At 45.4% G+C, this 18,406-nt stretch overlaps 1 protein-coding gene across 1 annotated transcript in view; it reads left to right on the top strand.

The window, feature by feature from the left end:
* Positions 1–8,754: 8,754 nt before the first annotated feature.
* PIGU (phosphatidylinositol glycan anchor biosynthesis class U) overlaps positions 8,755–18,406 on the top strand; it is a 97,783-nt gene continuing 88,131 nt past the window's right edge. The window contains exon 1 of the mRNA XM_004612552.2: positions 8,755–8,970. Coding sequence (XP_004612609.2) covers positions 8,841–8,970 — 130 coding nt within the window. The 5' untranslated portion in view covers positions 8,755–8,840. The remainder of the gene's footprint in view (positions 8,971–18,406) is intronic.

Here is an 18,406-nt window from a genome sequence, read left to right as displayed (position 1 = left end):
AGCCCATCTTGGTCTTGCTTTCCCCTAAGGATGTTTTTGTACAATGGTGGGTATGTGTGGTCAGGGGAAGGGAAGGAAGTTGAGAGGGCTTGGAGGTCCCAGAAACCATTCTTCAGGAGGATGTGAACGGCCAGATCCCTGGTTTCTTCTGGTGTCCTTATACTTCATGGGTGTGAGGGTGTAGGAAGGGCATCCCAGGGGGTCTCCTCAGAGACTTATCCAGAAACAAGAAGCTGCTAGTTTGGGAGGCAGATGGTGAGCACCCAGGTTTTTTTTTTTTTGCTTTTTGGGTCACACCCGGCAATGCACAGGGGTCATTCCTGGCTCATGCACTCAGGAATTACTTTTGGCGGTGCTCAGGGGACCATATGGGATGCTGGGATTCGAACCCGGGTCGGGCCGCGTGCAAGGCAAACGCCCTACCCGCTGTGCTATCACTCCAGCCCCGAGCACCCAGTTTTTGGGCTCAGTGCCACCAGACATGCTACAGGGCTGTCCAGGTGCTGCTCCTCTCTGGGCCGGGTCTTCCCATTCTGGTTTTTTTTTTTTCCGCTTTTTGGGTCACACCTGGCAATGCACAGGGGCTACTCCTGGCTTTGCACTCAGGAACTATCCCTGGCGGTGCTCAGGGGACCATTTGGGATGCTGGGAATCAAACCCAGGTCAGCCGCTTGCAAGGCAAACGCCCTACCCGCTGTGCTTTTGCTCCAGCCCAGGTCTTCCCATTCTGTCCAGTGAAATAGATCAGTGCTTTTCTAACCTGTGGGATGCTTTTAATTTTATTTCCCTCCAGGCCACCACCGTATATTCACACTCATTTGCTGTTACTGTCTTTTAAAAGCTTTTACATATTTCCTTGATTTCCTTGTCATCTGGTGAAAAACCTGGCATCATCAAACACAGATCAAGCCAATGTGGTATCTTTGATTATTCTCTTGGCTTTTAGAGCAATCCTGACTTATTTCACTCTGTCCTTGTGTTTCTTTGGATAACTTTCTTGTTTCTTGATTTCATCAGCCTTTCATCTTGATTTTCTTTTGCATAATACAAGGAACTGTAAATTTTTATTATTTTTATTGAAGTCTGTTATTTTGCCACTGCCAAATTCATTTCAGATCAAAAGCAGACAATTATCTACTGTGTTCAAGTACATTTTTGGTAGTTTTTTTTTTTTTCTTGTTGGGTCATACCCAACAATGCACAGGGGTTACTCCTGGTTCATGCACTGAGGAATTACTCCTGGCAATGAGCGGGGAACCATATTCGATGCTGGGAATTGAACCCGGGTCAGCCGAGTGCAAGGCAAATGCCCTACCCACTGTGCTATCACTACAGCCCCTAGTTTTTTTTTTTCCTTGTTCGTTTTTAAATTTCTGACTCAGGTGCCATTGCCTTTGCATGGTAAAGGCTGCTAGGAAAGAATGCTTCTTGTATTTTGAAATCCTTTGCCTGGCTAGTTATTTGTGTCATTCTGAATGACAGCTGGTCACTAGGCTTCTGGGGAGGAAAAGAACTCTCCAGTTATTTAAATTTAAACATTTTTGCATTCTTGGGGCTGGAGCGATAGCACAGCGATAGCACGATAGCACTTGCTTTGCATGAGGCAGACCCGGGTTCGATTCCCAGCATCTCATATGGTCACCTGAGCACCACCAGAAGTAATTCCTGAGTGCAGAGCCAGGAGTTATCTGTGCATCGCTGGGTGTGACCCAAAAAGCAAAAATAAATAAAAATAAATAAATAAATAAAATATTTTTGCATTCTTATCAGTTTCACTAACTTTCCATCTCTCAAACTTGTGTTAATAATGTCTCCTAGAACTGTTTTTCAGAACTTCCCAGGAGCTGGGTGTTAGTGCCAAGGACAATTTTGGGAGTTGGGAATCATTTTTTTAATGCTGCCTTCCAAATCTCTTTCCATCCACTTCTTTCTTCTTCCCTAGCCCAAGTCACCAGAAATTTTTGATGCCACCAGCCTTCTCCTTTTAGCACTTCCCTCCAGTTCCCTTTCCATCCTGCCCACACCTTCTACAGCAGCAAAGGGACACTGACAAAACCAAAACTAGGACCTGTTCCAAGCCTCCATCTTCATTGGATTTCCCGTGGTTCTTTGAATAGAAAACATATCCTCATGAGGCACAGAGTCATTTGATCCTCATCTGCTTCCCCATCTTCCTGTCCCATTCATTCCTGTTTCATGGCCAGCACAGTCTACCCCCGAGGCACATTATTCACAATTGCCACCTCTTCCCATCAGCAGGTCCTTCTACCCTGTAAGTCTCAGCCTCAATGTCACCTCACCTCAGACTGATTTATGGACAACTCATTCAGTCAAGTGGAGGTCCTCCTATTTTGATTACTGCTTCCAGTCTGTTGTTCTTATAGTTCTTACCACAACCTCTGTTTTATTGGTCAAATTACTCCTGTTTTGTGTTATTTCCTGCTAGGCTCTAGATGCCAAAATTGGAGGAACTGTACCCATCATTGTCACCATTTGTAGTGGAATTTACCTTTTCCCATCCTTCACCACCCAACCACACTTTTTCTTCATCCATTTGTCTTCAGGTGTGTGCTCATTTTATTATGCTATTTGTTTGTTTGGGGGCCATACCTGGCAATGCTCAGAAGTTACTCCTGGCTCTGCACTCAGGAATTACTCTTGGCGGTGCTTGGGGGACCATACAGGATGTTGGGGAACAAACACAGGTCAGCTATGTGCAAGGCAAGCACCCTGCCCACTGTCCTATCTCTCCAGCCTCCTAGGTGTGCCCTCTTAAGGTAGATTTGCCATCCAAAGTTTTACCTATCCTTTTCTCTACTTGCCCAACACACACCCAAGATGTAGGCCAGGGCCCAAATATATATTTTTTTAATTACACAGTTTTTACTTGGAGGTTTTGAAGGGAACGAGGGAGAGAAAGTGGAAGAGAGTGGAGAATAACATGCTCAAGAGAGAACCCCGGCTTTTCCAAGGGTGGAGAGAGCCCCTACACACATTCCAGCATTAGACATGAAAGTACACATCTCAAGAGGGGAGATGCGGGCAACACATATGCTCAGCCATCGCATGTGCTCGGCCACATAGACAGAAGCAACACATGGGCTCCGGCAGCATATGCGCCAGGGCCCACATTTTAATCACTCTGTTTTTTGGTTTTTTTTTTTTGGTTTTTGGGTCACACCTGGCGATGCACAGGGGTTACTCCTGGCTCTGCACTCAGGAATTACTCCTGGCGGTGTTCAGGGGACCATATGGGATGCACGGATTTGAACCCGGGTCGGCCGCGTGCAAGGCAAACGCCCTACCCGCTATGCTATCAGTCCAGCCCCCAATCTGTTTTTTTGCACGCCCTTTGACTCTTGAATGGCAGGTGCAAGCCATAAAAACTGGTTGGAGTTCACTTCTTCCTGTGCTTTCTTGTTTGAGCTGACAAGAGCCAGGCATATGTTCTGTGTTCTGACTTTCCCATGTTTAGTTCCTGAGTCTTCACCTTGACTCCCTTAAGATCTCCAAGCTCATTTCCTTAACGTTAGAAACCGCCAGATCAGTTTGCTATTTTGAATAAAGGAAAGGTACTGAATAGACCAGACATTCTCTCCAGCCTAGGGCAGGGCTTGGCAAGGGCTGGTGGTCAGAAATGCTAAGTGGAAAGCTACCCAGGTGTGTGGCTTAAAGCTGGTTACTTAATATCTCAGCTCCTCCATTTCTTCCTTACTCGGTAGCCCATGTATGACCTGGTTTCTCGGGACAGAAACCACCTTGCTTACTTCTTTATTATCTCCTTCTTTGCAATTCTCTGCCCTTCCTTCTCAGCTACAACAACAAAAACAATCCAACCCAACTCAAGCCAACCCAACCCAAATTCCTCTCATTTTCTGAGGCAGAGCAGTTTAACCACAACATCTCGAACTGACATTCAGCCCCTGCGCCTGCTGTTTACTAGCGGTGTGGCCTTAAACAAATGAATCAATGTCTTTGTGCCTCGATTTGATTGTGGGCTAGTGGTGGTATGGAAGTAAAAAAACTTGTGAAAATGTATAGGTACAATGAAGTAAAACAATCAAAATTAATACATAGCACATAGCAAACATTCAAAACTTGCTAGTTAGTATTACTGCTTTCACCTGTTTTCTTGTATGATTTCTGAACCACCACCCTCAGTGATAGTACAGATGAAGAATGCAGGTAAGGTTGGAGAGATATTACAAGGATGAAGCTCTTGACTGGCCCAGGTTCGATTCCTGGCACTGCTTATGGTCCCCTAAACACTGTCAGGAGTGGCCAGGTGTGGCTTCTGAGCACTAATGGGTGTGGCATCCCCACGGGGAAAAAAAATGCAGGTTCTTAGTTCTGGGCAGATAGTCCAGGGGTTAGAATGCATGCTTTGCATCTGATGAGTCTGGTTCACTCCTTGGCGTTGCATCTGGTCCCCCAATTCCTGAACACTGTTGAGTGGGGCCCCAAAACTCATCACCTCCCCCCAAAATGAATGCAAGTTCTGGGTTCAATCACCAGTGGTTCCCAGACCAAGTGACTCAGTTTCTAGGGCAGAACTAGAAAATTTACATTTGAAAATTACACTCCCAGGGTTGGGTGTGTGCTCAGTGCCAAGACCTGAATTTGATCCTTGGCACTGCATGTCCCCATCCCAGCCAGGTGTGGTCCGAGTAATCTCTGGGTTGGTGGCCTCCAAGTGCTGCTTACTGTAACAATAGTGACAAAATAATAAAAGTTATGTTTCCCACATGATTCTGATATTCATTTAAACAAAAGTATTAGGGCTGGAGAGATAGCTCAATGGACTGTAGAAGACCCAGATTTGGTCCCTGGCACTGCATGATCCCATGAGCACTTTTGGGAGTGATCCCTGAGAGCATAGACCCCCCGCAAATAGCCCCCAAGTACTAACAGGTATAGCCCTAAAAAAAAAAAGATACTGCGACATAGTACATATACCACAAAGTGCACCTATTTAAAACTTCTATAGTTTTGGGGCTGGAGAGATTGTTCAACTGGTAGGGCACTTGCCTTGCAAATAGCTGATCTGGGTTTGATCTCTGGCATTCCATATGGTTCCCCAGTCCAACCAGGAGTAATTACTGAATCAGAACCAGGAGTAATCCTGAGCACTTCAGGGTATGTCCTAAAAATACACACACACACACACACACACACACAAAAAAAAAAAAAAAAAAAAAAGCCATCCCCCGGGCTGGAGCGATAGCACAGCAGGTAGGGCATTTGCCTTGTACGTGGCTGACCCAGGTTCGTTTCCCATCATCTCATATGGTCCCCTGAGCACCGCCAGGAGTAATTCCTGAGTACATGAGCCAGGAGTAGCCCCTGTGTATTGCCGGGTGTGACCCAAAAAGAAAAAAAAAAAACCATCCCCAGAAAACATATAGTTCTGTGGAATTAAAAAAAAATAAATGGGGTCAGAGTCAGAGTGATAGTTCAGCAGGTAGGGCATTTGCCTTGCACATGGCCGACCTGTGTTTGATCCCTGGCATCCCATATAGTCCCCTAAGCAATGTCAGGAGTGATTCCTGAGTCCAGAGCTAGGAGTAACCCTGAGTATCATTGGGTGTGACGAAAAAGCCAACATATATATGTGTGTATATATATATATTTTTTTCAGGGACTGGAGAAATATTACAGCAGATAGGGCACTTGCCCCCTGCATGTGGCCGACCTATGGTCCTCCGAGCTCTTTATAAGTGATTTCTGAGCATAGTGCCAGGAGTAAACCCTGATCATTGTTGGATGTGGCCCAACTCCCCCATATATATATATGTTTATATTAATATATAATTATTAATCCTATAAGTCATTTCCCATTCCCTAATTCTTCAACTAGGCCTGGTTAATCACTAATTTACTTAATGTCACTATAGATTTTTAATGTTTCATATAGATGAAATTATGTATGACCTTTGTGACTTATTTCACTTGCCATGTTTTCAGATTGTATAGAGATCCGTATTGTAGCAAATATCAAAAATTTACTTTTGTTAATGTCTATTTATATACATATATGGATATATATGTATATAATATTTATATACATATATGAATATACAGCCTTGTATAGATATACCATATTTTATGTATTCATTCATGATAAAACATGATGGGTATTTGTGTTGTCTCCACTTTTTGACATTTATGAACTACATCTAGGAATGGGTTATATACATCCATGTACAAGTTTCTGTGTACATATTTTCTGTTCTTTTGGGTATATATGGCTACCACTTGAATTACTGAATATACAGCATTACTAGGATACTATTTTGAGGGATTGCCACACTATCAAAAGTGGCTATAGTGTTTTTACATTCCCACAGCTATATTTAGCAAAGTTCCACTTCAGTATTTGTCAATATATTATCTTTTATTGTAAGCATCTTAGTGAACAGAAAGTGATATCTTATTGTGGTTTTTTTTTTTTTTTTTTGCTTTTTGGGTCATACCTGGCGATGCACAGGGGTTACTCCTGGCTCTGTACTCAGGAATTACTCCTGGAGATGCTCAGGGGACCATGTGGGATGCTGGGAATCGAACCCGGGTTGGCCATGTGCAAGGTAAATGCCCTACCCGCTGTGCTATTGCTCCAGTCCCTTATTGTGATTTTTATTATACTTCCTTAATAGCTAATGACACACAGCATCTTCTCATGTGTTTATTGTTCATTTGGATATCTTTTTTGAAGATACAGTTGTCTAACTCAATCTCTCACTTTATTTATTTCTTATGTGTTTGTTTGGGCCATACCTGGCAATGCTCAGCTTGTATTCCTGACTCTGTGTTCAGGTGTGACACCTGATGGTGCCTGGGGGACCATGTGATGTCAGCGAGTAGAACCAGGTTTGCAAGGCAAGTGTTTTACCCTCTGTACTATCTTTCAGGGCCCTGTCTCCCATTTTAAATTGGATTATTTCAAATTTTATTTATTTATTTTGAGGGGCCACATCTGGAGTTGCTCTGGGCTTGCTCCTGTCTTTGCACTCCTGAGACCATTCCTGGCCGAGCTCTATGGTGTGCCACGGATTGAACTTGGTTCAGCCTGGTGTAAGGCAAATGTCTTACCCACTGTACTATCGATCCGGTTCATCATTATTATTTTAAAGTTAGTGAGCTGTGGGACTGAGATGTAGGTCCATGGTAGAGCATTTGTCTTGTTTGTGTGAGACTCTGGGTTTGATCCTTGGTATCTCAGACACCCCTGAGATCACCAGGAGTGACTCTGAGCACTGAGCTGGATGTGGGCCCCAAACAAAACAAAAAAACCAACAACAAAATAAAATTCCAGTGATACATCAATTCCATTTTGAATAAAATCAAATTCTCAGCCATGGCACAAAGGTCCTTATCTGATTGACTCCAATCTGCTTTCTACACACACCTTCTACTTCTTTCTCCATCTGGCCTGTTTTTGCTTCCTTTCTCAAACACACAGTGTTTCTGGATTTAAGTCTGTTCCCTCAGGTTTGGAAGCACCGGTTAGTTTCCCATTCTGTGGTCTCAGTTCAAATTCTACTTCTCAGAAACTTCCTTGACTGCTTATCCAATGTTATCTAACTTGCTTCCATTGAGTTATTTTTGATGATGCAACTTGTTTCACTTTATTCACAAATCTAAATTTCCTAGTAAATTAATTTAAAACTATTAGAAAATCATTTAAGTATTCCCCATAAGTACCTTTTTTATATGTGCTGAGGTGCTAAATGCTTATAAACAGACTCTCCAAACAGGCAGAGTTTGCTGATTCCTGAGGTATGTTTCACTCTCACTGCGATTAACTACCCAGCTACCATAACTGAAAACACATTTGGGGAGAGAACCACAGAAGGACACCTTTATACAATATTTGAAATACTAATATAATCGTTAATAATTTCAAAAGCACATATGTGACGAGTGGTAAAATAAATAGGAAATGAAGAATTTTGACTATTGCCTTGTTTTGAATAGACAAGTATATATCATTTAATTTTTGATAATGGCTGTTCAAAGCATCTGGCAAAATATCTAAGCATTCCTAATTGTCTCTAGCGAGCCTGTACAAGCCACAGTTAGCAATTTTCCCAGGTAAGAGATTTGTTGTTCTTGCTTGTTTTGGGGGCCACATCCGGTGGGGGAGGGGCGGTCGCTCCTGGCGGTGCTGGGGGAGAGAAACTCCCCGATCCGATCATCTGCATGCAAGGAATGCGCCATAATCCCACAAACCATCTCTCAGGTCTCCCATTTTTAATATTTAAAAACATGTACACAGAAGAAAGTTACAACACTTTATACCTCTCTCAGGGTAAATGAGAGCGATCTGGGTAAATGATAAAGCGCATTCGACCTGGGTTCAGAACTCAGCACCACAAAAACAAAACCTCTCTGTCTGGCTCAAAAGGCTGGAGCGAGGGAGCCCCGGGGATCCTGGCCTCGCCAGATACCCCTGTATTGCCAGGAGCAAGCCCTGGACTTGCTGAACCCGAGTAGCATTCATCCTTCCCACGCAGGTTGTGGCTAAAAAGAAAAAAAAAACAATCCCACCTTGCTCACAACCCGAGCAAGGTAACTGCTTTCGCCGGCGCTTCATTAACACAAACTTGTGCCAGAGTGATTTTGCAATTCACCTGCTGCCGAAAGAGGCGAGGCAAAACCTATAGCGAAAAGGTTGAGACGCTCCGCTGGCCGCGGTGCGGGCCCGTCTCGCCGCAAGGCTCCCTGGGAGTTGTAGTCCCCCGGTGCGGCCGCCGGGGCCAGCACTGAGGCGGCGGCGGCAGGGCGCGCCGAGGCTCTTCCGCCCCGCCTCCCGCCACCGCCCGCGCGCCGCCCCAGCTAACATGGCGGCTCCCTTAGCGCTGGTGCTGGTGGTGGCCGTGACCGTGCGGGCGGCGTTGTTCCGCTCCAGTCTGGCCGAGTTCATCTCCGAACGGGTGGAGGTGGTGTCCCCGCTCAGCTCCTGGAAAAGAGGTGAGGCCGCCGGCTCGGGGAGGCGGCCTGGGCCTGCCCGCGCACCCCTGGCCTCTGAATGGGAGGCGGGGGCAGCGTTCGCCAGCTCCGCGTTCGAGGGGAACTGACCGGCTCCCGGGCTTCCCCGAGGGGGCGGGAGGACGGCGCCGAGGGCGGGGCTGCCGGCGGCCGCCCGCGCTCCCGGGGGCTGGGAAGCCGAGGGGGTGTGTCTCGCTCCGGGCCCGGAGCGGGTCTGCGGGGAGGCTGGGGACCCGGCGGGGTGGGATCTGCGGGGGGGAATTGGGCTTGGAGGCGTGATGGCAGTGGGGGAGTCCCTTGCGGGGTGAAGTGGTGCGGGACGGGGGTCCGAATGAGGGGACTAATCCCCCGTGAGGGGAGAGGGAGGGAGGGAGGGAGGGAGGAAGGGAGGAAGGGAGGGAGGGTGGGAGAGGGAGAGGGAGAGGGAGAGGGAGAGGGAGAGAGGGAGAGAGAGAGAGAGAGAGAGAGAGAGAGAGAGAGAAGAGAGGGGAGAGAGGAGAGAGAGAGAGAGAGAGAGAGAGAGAGAGAGAGAGAGAGAGAGAGAGAGAGAACTTCTTTCTCGTTCTGGGACTTGCACAGTAACTTTTCTTCTTATTTTTTTTTTAAATCCTCAAACTTTGATATTAAAATTGCGTTGTTGTTGTTATTATTATTATTATTTTATTTATTTATTTTTTTGGCGGGGGTGGTGATGTCACGCCTCACAATGCCCTGTGAGGTGCTTGCTTGGTGCTCAGGAGATGATGCCCCGCGTGCCTGCGATGGAACTCTGGCCTCCAGCATGCAAAGTGTGCACTCCAGCCCTTGGAGTCACCTCCCAAACTTTGTTTTGTACAAGCGCTTACAGTGAAACTGGAATTTGGTCTATGGGGAGAGACACATAGTTATTATCATTTATGAGATAGGTGTTCCTTGTGCACATCTAGGTTTTTTCCCTTGGATTTCTGCCCCTGGAGAAACTGTTAACTCCTTTTCCATTTTCCTAAGGATGAGGACTTTGAACTATTGCAGGATGTAGCGTTTGCAAAGGGAGATTTGAGAGGGGCCGGAGCGATAGCACAGCGGGTAGGGCGTTTGCCTTGCACGCGGCCGACCCGGGTTCGATCCCCGGCATCCCATATGGTCCCCCAAGCACCGCCAGGAGTAATTCCTGAGTGCAAAGCCAGGAGTAACCCCTGAGCATCGCTGGGTGTGACCCAAAAAGCAAAAAAATAAAATTGTTTAAAAGGGAGATTTGAGAGAAAGGAGTTCCAGGTAGCAGAAGGTAAACAGGACCAAGAAATGTTGGAGGACATCAAATGTGTAAAGTAAGGGAGTAAATGTCTGATTAGGTTTGGAACGAAGCTTGAAAAATTTTTGTTTGTTTTTGACGGTTGGGGTCAGGGTGGTGGGCTTTTGGGTCACATCCTTTCTCTGCAGTGCTCAGGGCTATTTCTGGTTATATGCTCAGCAGTGACCTTGGGAATCTAAACACAGGTTCTTACCCCAGGATACAGGGCAGGTGCCTTAGTGCCTATACGCTCTCCAGTTGGAGGTTTAAGATTTTATTTAAACCTGTTTGTTTGTGTTGTTTTGGAGGGGGGAGGCTTGGGCCATACCTGATGGTGCTCAGGTCTGACTCCTGGCTCTGCATGCAAGAATTATTCCTGGCAGTGCTCCAGGGACCATATAGGATGCCAGGGATGGAACCCGGTCAGTCATGTGCTAGGCAAGTGCCTGACCTGCTGTACTATCACTTGGGTCCCCATGAACCTTTTAACTGAAATGCAACATATGCGCAGTGCACATATAATTGTGTAAAGCTCAATGAATTAAAAAAATTATTTGGGGGGTTACATCCCGGGCAGTGCTCAGGGGTTCTGAGGACCATTTCTAGGGACCCTCAGCCAACTGCCAACTGGAGTTTAAATAGCAGGGCCCAAAGATGTAGGATTACTTGGGCATGGTGGTACATTGGTGTCAGGGTTCAGACTCAGGTTTCTGTGTATGCGAAGCATATGTCTGACCACCCCAGCCCTAGCTTGCTTATTTTTTTTTAAACAAACCTTGTATATTCAATCAGCCAGCACCCAGATTTTAAAAATTTTCTATTTTTATAAAGTTGTTCACTATAATTTATTACATTCAATATTATACCAATCCCACCAACATTATACCTCCCCACCACTGTTATTTCCAATTTTCCCCACCACAACCAAAGCCTGCCCCAAGAGCAGGCTCTAAATGATTTATTTTGTATTGCTTGTTATAATTAATTTGCTAAAAATGATCAAAAAAGATTTCCTTAGAAGAAAGCGTGTGAAGATTGTTATATCTCACGCTGTATAAGAGATCACTAATGTGTTGTTACAGGTTAAGCCTTGTGTGTTAATTTTTTTAATCGAGATTGGTTGCTTTTTACTTTACATCGCATCCAATGTGGTGTGCTACTTCTGCTATATCAGTGGTGTAGAGTATGAGGTGTTGCTTCAAGAATTCTAAAATTTGGATGGGGTGATACAGCTGGCGTTAAATTTTTAAGTGGATGGTGACTTTGGGGTCGGGAAACATCTCTGCATCTTGCTGATCTCTTTTGAGATATATTTATGAGTTTCTAAATCATGACTGGTTTATGACCCTCCATGGTGCCAGATATGCCAAAAACAGTAACAAGTGTCATAATGAAGACATTACTGGTGCCCGCTCGAGCAAATCGATGAACAACGGGACAGCAATGCAACAGTGCTACAGTGTTATGGTGCCAGAGGCAGTTCATGGGCATGATTGCTAGGCTTCCAGAAGAATAGGAGGATGTGGGGAGGTTGCCCATCCCTGACTCCTTGAGAGCCTGGAGATTTCAGTCACAAAACCCACATACCTGAGTTTTTCAACAGCTCATTCCTGGATGAGGCTCTTCCAAGCCTGTGGAGTCCGGCCCTGAGCATGGCAGCGATTAGGTTCTAGAGGTTTTTGGCTGCTGGGGCTCTGTTTTGGATGGGTGGAAGGCTCATCTGCCCCCCTCCGGGGTGCTCCAGATGTGAGACTCAGCCCGGTGCGGGATCTGGAGGTGTCTCTTGCAGCTTGCTGATCTCTTTAGAGATTTACTTATGAAGCTCTGGATCATGTCTGGTTAATGAGCTTATATGACTCCAGAGGCAGTTCATGGGCTCGCCAGCACCCAGATTAAGAAAAGGATCATTACCAGTGACTAGAAGTCTCCTTCATGTCCTTGAACTTTTCAGTGCTCAGATGTTGATGTTAGTCTGTAGACATTTGGGGTAATGAAGGAATGGCTGTGGTTTGGACAATTAGAGCTAAGGTTTCTGAAAATACTATATGTCAGACTCATAAGCTTCATATAAGCACAGCCTCATTGTATCATCCAGTTAGTCAATATGAGATGGTGTTGTTTTCCTTCTTTTATGAACGAGAAAACATTGAGAGAAGTTAAGCAGTTTTTATTATAGCTCGGGTAAAGGATCCAAAGATGAGGCAAGGAGTGTGGTGATTTAGAACAAAAGCTCTAGAATTTCAGCAACAACAACAGAAATTTGCTTCTACACTCATTGTGTGACCTCTGTCCTCTAATGACAGTTCTTTTCACATATTCTTCAAGTCTGTTGGGTTCAGAGACTCAGTGATCTCATCAGGACTAATTATTTTATTTTATTTTTTAAAATTGAATCACCTTGAAATAGACCATCACAAAGCTTTTCATGATTGGGTTTCACTCATCCCTCCACCAGTGTACATTTCCCCACCACCAATGTCTCCCGTTTCCTCCCCCTCCCCCCTGCCTCTGTGACAGCACCTTTCTTCTTATTGTTTCTCTCTCTCTCTCTCTCTTTCTCTCTCTCTCTCCCCCCCCATCTCTCTCTCCCTCTCTCTCTCCCTCTCTCTCTCCTTTTGTGCATTATGGTTTGCAATTGGGTGACAGGTTCGGGTTGTGGATGTGATTGCCAGGACTTCTGGAGATGCAGAGAGGTGGGGGGAGGTAGCCCATCCCGATATCCAAGAGTGCCTGAAGATTTCAGTCACAAAACCCACATACCCGAATTCTCAGCAGAGTAATGTCTTGGTGACGGCAGTCCCAAGGCAGTGGAGTCTGGCTGGGAGCATGGCAGCGATTTTGGATTGTGGGAGCAAGCAGCTGCTGGGGGCTCTCTGCTTGGTCAGGCACTGGCACACCTGCCCTCCCCTGTGTACCCCACTTGTACAGCCTGTGCGGGTCTGAGATTAATTGTGGCTTCTGATCTCTTTCAAGATTTATTTATGGGACTTTGCAGCATGGCTGATAAATGAGCTTGTATGACTGAGCTGAAGGTTTTTTGTGGGTGTGGCTCCCACATACTTAACTATTGGTGATTTAATTTCTCCAGAAACTTGGTTCTGAGTTGTTGGAGTTTGGTCTCCAACAGCAGTGATCTTAGAGTGGCCATAAGCCCGAGGGCATCGTCAGGCTGCTGATACCCTCGCCCTGCTGGTCTAGTGACCTGCTGTCACTGCCACACCTCCTGGTCCCTAGTAGCAACAGCAGCAGTGGATCCGCAGGGACCAGGTCCAGGGCTGCTACAGTACGTGGCTTGGGTACTCTGGGTGGGCTTACAGCTACCAGACCAGCAGAACCTGACCAGGGGGCACACGTTTCCATCTTTGGTCTCCGCACAGTTGCACTCAGGGAGGTTTTCCTCCATAATTTGCTGTGGGTAGCATGGACTGGTCCCGGGAGGAAATGGCAGCAAGGCCACCCCATTGGCTGCAGATCACCTGGGCACCTCCTCAACTTCAGTACCTCAATACCCACGCTTCGTTGTGGTGCCGAGTCAGGCCTAAAGAGCCCTGTTCAGATCCCATAAAACTCTGCCGCCACCCATAGCATGCCAGCGGGTGGTCGTGCTGCCACCATCCTCACTCGTCCCACTCTGGGCCCGTGCTCCATGGTGCGCTCCCTGAACCAGAATACCTAAGGGACACCCACGTTCACTCACAGAGGAATTTTGTGGCCCCCATCATCTGTTCAGAGCACTGTGAGCTGCCGTCCCCCTGGTGCTTGCTGCTGCACAGCTGCCATCCTGACCCGGGACGAGTTCTTTTTCCTTTTTGATTTTCACTTCATTCAGGAAGATGCACCCCAGGTAGCTACAAGATTGGCTACTCAGAGTTTCTGACTTACATCCTCTCAGTATCACAGGAAGTGACGGTTCTCAAGCGAGCATAACAAAAACCTTGGAATTGAGTCACATTGAACTTCCTTGGATCATATCCCAATTCTTTGTTTTTTGGGTTTTCTTAGGGGGCCTTCCGAGCAGTATGTGGGGCCACAGGGCTATACCCTGTGATGCTTGGGAGGCCCTGGGTTGTCCGGGATCCAAGCCACGGCTTTGTGCATGCTAGGTAGGCCTTCCAGCCCTCAGAATTGTCTCCCTGGCTCCTAACATGCTAATTCTTATCCAGTTACTGTGATCAGTCTAAATCATGTATCTGTCACTAACTCTTTAGCATGGACAGCTTCCCAGACCATAGAAGGACAGTGTCCATAGGAAAACTAGAGGTGCTGGTACCAGAAGAGGGGGAAGTATGCTTGATAAAATGCTGACATGTGCTTCTCAGTCTAATAAAAAGAATAATAATGAACATTGATGCAGTGCTTTCTACATGCCAGGAAGTTTAAGTATGTGAGGCATGATTAAGCTAAATGACCCTAAGCTGTAAATAGTGGTATCAGTGCTCTATAAATGATAAAATCTATACTTTTACAGCTTTAGAAAATTGAAATATAAGGAGCTTTCCTGTTGCCCAATGTCACATAGATAACAGTATTTTTTATATGAATAGTTAGCAATTTTTAGGCACGACTATTTCAACAGAGTTTGTTTCATCTCATCTTGTGTAGGAGTCATCATCAGGAGTAATAGTGGAACCTATTTTGGTATCTCCTTGCCTTTTTTTTTTTTAATAATGTAAGAGTACTGTTCTCCCAGTTTGAATCATGGGCCAGGAACCAAGTCACCATCTTTTTCCCAGAGAAGCAAACCCTTCTTGAATAGGTTCAACATTTCAAGCAAGAATGAATTAGTATAAAATCTGTGCCTACAAATCTTACTAGGAAGAGTAAGAAGAGAGAGGCTCAATCAGAATCTGTTGAATAGAATCATAGCTGTATTCACTTATGTAAAATAAATTTCAAATAAAATCACCAAGACATTTGAAAAAAAAAAAAAAGAGTACTGTTCTCCTTGCCTTAAAAAAAAGTTTTTTTTTTTTAAAGAAGTATGGACAGAGAGAGAGACACACACACACACACACACACACACACAGAGAGAGAGAGAGAGAGAGAGAGAGAGAGAGAGAGAGAGAGAGAGTTATGTGTTAAAAAGAGATTATTGAGATGCAGGTGAATCTCCAGACAGAAAATGCCTATTTGTCTTTGACACCTAAAGATTTGAAATTTTATTGAGTATGAGGTAGAACACAAGCTATTGATGTTGGTTTGGAAGCCTGCCTCCAGGGCTGGAGAAAAAACTCAGGGGCTGAGCCCATACATTGCATGCAAGAAGCCCAGATTTGATCTACAGCACTGCATGATCGCCCCACGAGCACTGCCAGAAGTGGCACTTGAGTACAGAGCCAGGAGTAGACACTCCTCCTCTCCCCCTCACCCCTTCCCCCACCAGCACAATGTTTTGGGGTGTGGCCCCCAAAACAGAAAAACAATAAAAAAAATCTCTAATGCATCTGTGAGGGTCTTGTCAGGAGGAACACTTCTTCACTGCTACTTTATTTTTATTTATTTATTTATTTACTTTGCTTTTATTTATTTTGTTTGCTTTTGAACATCCAGTGATGTTCAGGGGTTACTCCTGGCGGTACTTGGCGGGACCATATGGGATGCCGGGGATTAGAACTCAGGTCAGCTGCGTGCAAGGCAAATGCCCTACCTGCTGTACTATTGTTCCGGCCCTGCACTGCTACTTTAAAACCTGCTGCTGTTAGATAGAATACAGAATTAGTAAGCTGCATACAGCCGTGTCTTTCTTACATGATGAATTATTAGAAGAAACAATTTTATGACCATTGTGTAACTCAAGAACCACAGCTTTGTGTCTGGGGAGATAGCTCCAAGTGTCAGAGTATATGCTTTGCTTGTGGGAGCCTAAGGTCCAATCCCTGGCACCACATGATCCCCCTCAAGCGTTGTGCTGGGGGTAGTTTCCAGCACAGCTGTATGTGCCTCCCCCCAAAAACAAAAATATTTATTATGTTATGTGCTCCTTAATCTTTTATTGTTTGTTTGTTTTTGAGTTTTGGGTCACACCTGACAGTGCTCCAGGTTTACTCCAATGCTCTGTGCTCAGGGATCACTTCTTGCGGGGCTCAGAGGACTATATATGGTACCAGGGGTTGGACCCAGGTCATCCCCATGCAAGGCAGACACCTTACCTGCTGTACTATCTCTTGACCCCTCCTTTATTTTTATTTATATTTATTTATTTTTTTGCTTTTTGGGTCACACCCAGCAATGCTCAGGGGTTACTCCTGGCTCTGCACTCAGGAATTACTTCTGGCAGTGCTTGGGGGACCATATGGGATGCTGGGAATCGAACCTGGGTCGGCCGCGTGCAAGGCAAACGCCCTACCCGCTGTGCTATCTCTCCAGCCCAACCCCCCTTTATTCTTTAGGTTTCCATCCATCCCTTTCTTTTCCTTTCCTTTTGCATTTTTTTTTTGTTGTTGTTGAAGGCCATTTGGCCTCTGGAGGCTTCCATAGTTTAAGACTTTTTTTTAAACTTTTTTGGGGGGTCACACTCAAGCAATGCTTAGGGGCTACTCCTGGCTCTACACTCAGGAATTACTCCTAGTGCTGCTCTAGGGACCGTATGGGATCACATGGTTCCTCATCAAACCTAGGTCGGCTGCATGCAAGCAAACTCCCTACCTGCTGTACTATTGCTCTAGCTCAGTTTAGATTTTCTTGCTTATTCATGATTTAGCATGTTTAACTCGTTCTTGTGTTCTTTATATTTCTAGCAAGTTGGCAGCTGCATCCAAAGATAGGATACCACTATTTTTGTTGTATTTTACTTATCAATATTTTCTTATGTCTCTTCCCCCAGATCAATTACCTAGTAAGTAATATATAAAGTCATACTTAACATCAGGATAGCAAAATCAGGCACTTGCCAAGAGAACGTTAACATAGTGTACATACAGTACCTAGCAAAATCATACCTGAAAGAAATGACATTTTAGTCAGTCATCTAAAATGTGTAGCTTGTTCCTCTACCTGCATAACCAAGAATCTCGCCTGGGTCAACCCAGTGGTGAGTGATATTCCTGGACAGTATTTACAGGGTTTCTGCACATCCCATTTACTGCTCTGTGGTAGGATGCCTTTGGCTAAGAATGAGATGGCTGTATAAAGTGACCAATGACTCACCTTGGGCCTCCAGCAAAGGTGTTAGTGAAGCATTTAATATTGGGTTACACCGCGTCTCTTTATGGGCCCCGTGAGGGAAGTTTCTTGCTGTCTTTAGTAAGAGGACCTGTTACAGCCATCTTGAGTAACAACAGGCTTTGTCTTACTTTTATAGATTCCATGAATTGTGTAACTGATTAGGTTTTTTTCTAGGATGAATCTACAAAGTTTAAAACCAGGTTGATGTCCCAGTCATTACACATATGTCATTGGGGGAGGGATGTTGGGCCACACCTGGTGCTGGGGCAAGGGAAAGGCGGGCCTGCTCCCTACTCTGCTCAGTGGTCACACTTGATAGTACTTAGGGGACCATATGTGGTGTTGGGGATTGAACCATGGTCAGCCAATGCAAGGCAAGCACTTGAACTGCTGGACTGTTTCTTTGGCTCCAATTATGTTATTTTGGAGGACAGACTGTAGCTTTGATTTTGTTTGATATATTTGTTTTTGAATAAGCAGATCAGTCACATAAATTCAAAGTGCATGGCCAGAAAGACAGAACTGGGGTGAAGGTGCTTTGCATCTGGTCAGCTCTGCATGGTCCCTCAGCACCGCAGGGAGTGGCTCCCTCAACCAGCTGGGAATAGCCCCTGAGTACCAACAGGTCTGGCCCAAACCTTCATCCAGAAAAATTAATGAATAAAACCTCGAAAATCCAAATGGCTATATGATCAAAAGACAAGCTAATAGAACTCTCCTATAAGGACCCTGTTTCGTGGTTTGAATGTTAGAGATGGTTATAGTCAATACTCGTGTTTATTTTGTTTTTATTTTTGGGTCACCCTTGATGGTGCTCAGGGATCACTGCTGGGAGGCATGGGGCACCATAAGGGGTACTGGGGATTAAACCTGGGTCAGCCTCTTGCAAGACAAGTGCCCTACCCACTGTACTATATCACTACTGATTTCTGTTTATTTACTTTTAAATAATTCTGTTACTTAATTCTAAAAAATGTTTTTTAG

The sequence above is a fragment of the Sorex araneus genome, chromosome 5 (assembly GCF_027595985.1).
Source record: "Sorex araneus isolate mSorAra2 chromosome 5, mSorAra2.pri, whole genome shotgun sequence".
Lineage (NCBI taxonomy): Eukaryota > Metazoa > Chordata > Mammalia > Eulipotyphla > Soricidae > Sorex > Sorex araneus.
This window is presented reverse-complemented; position numbering and strand designations above follow the sequence as displayed.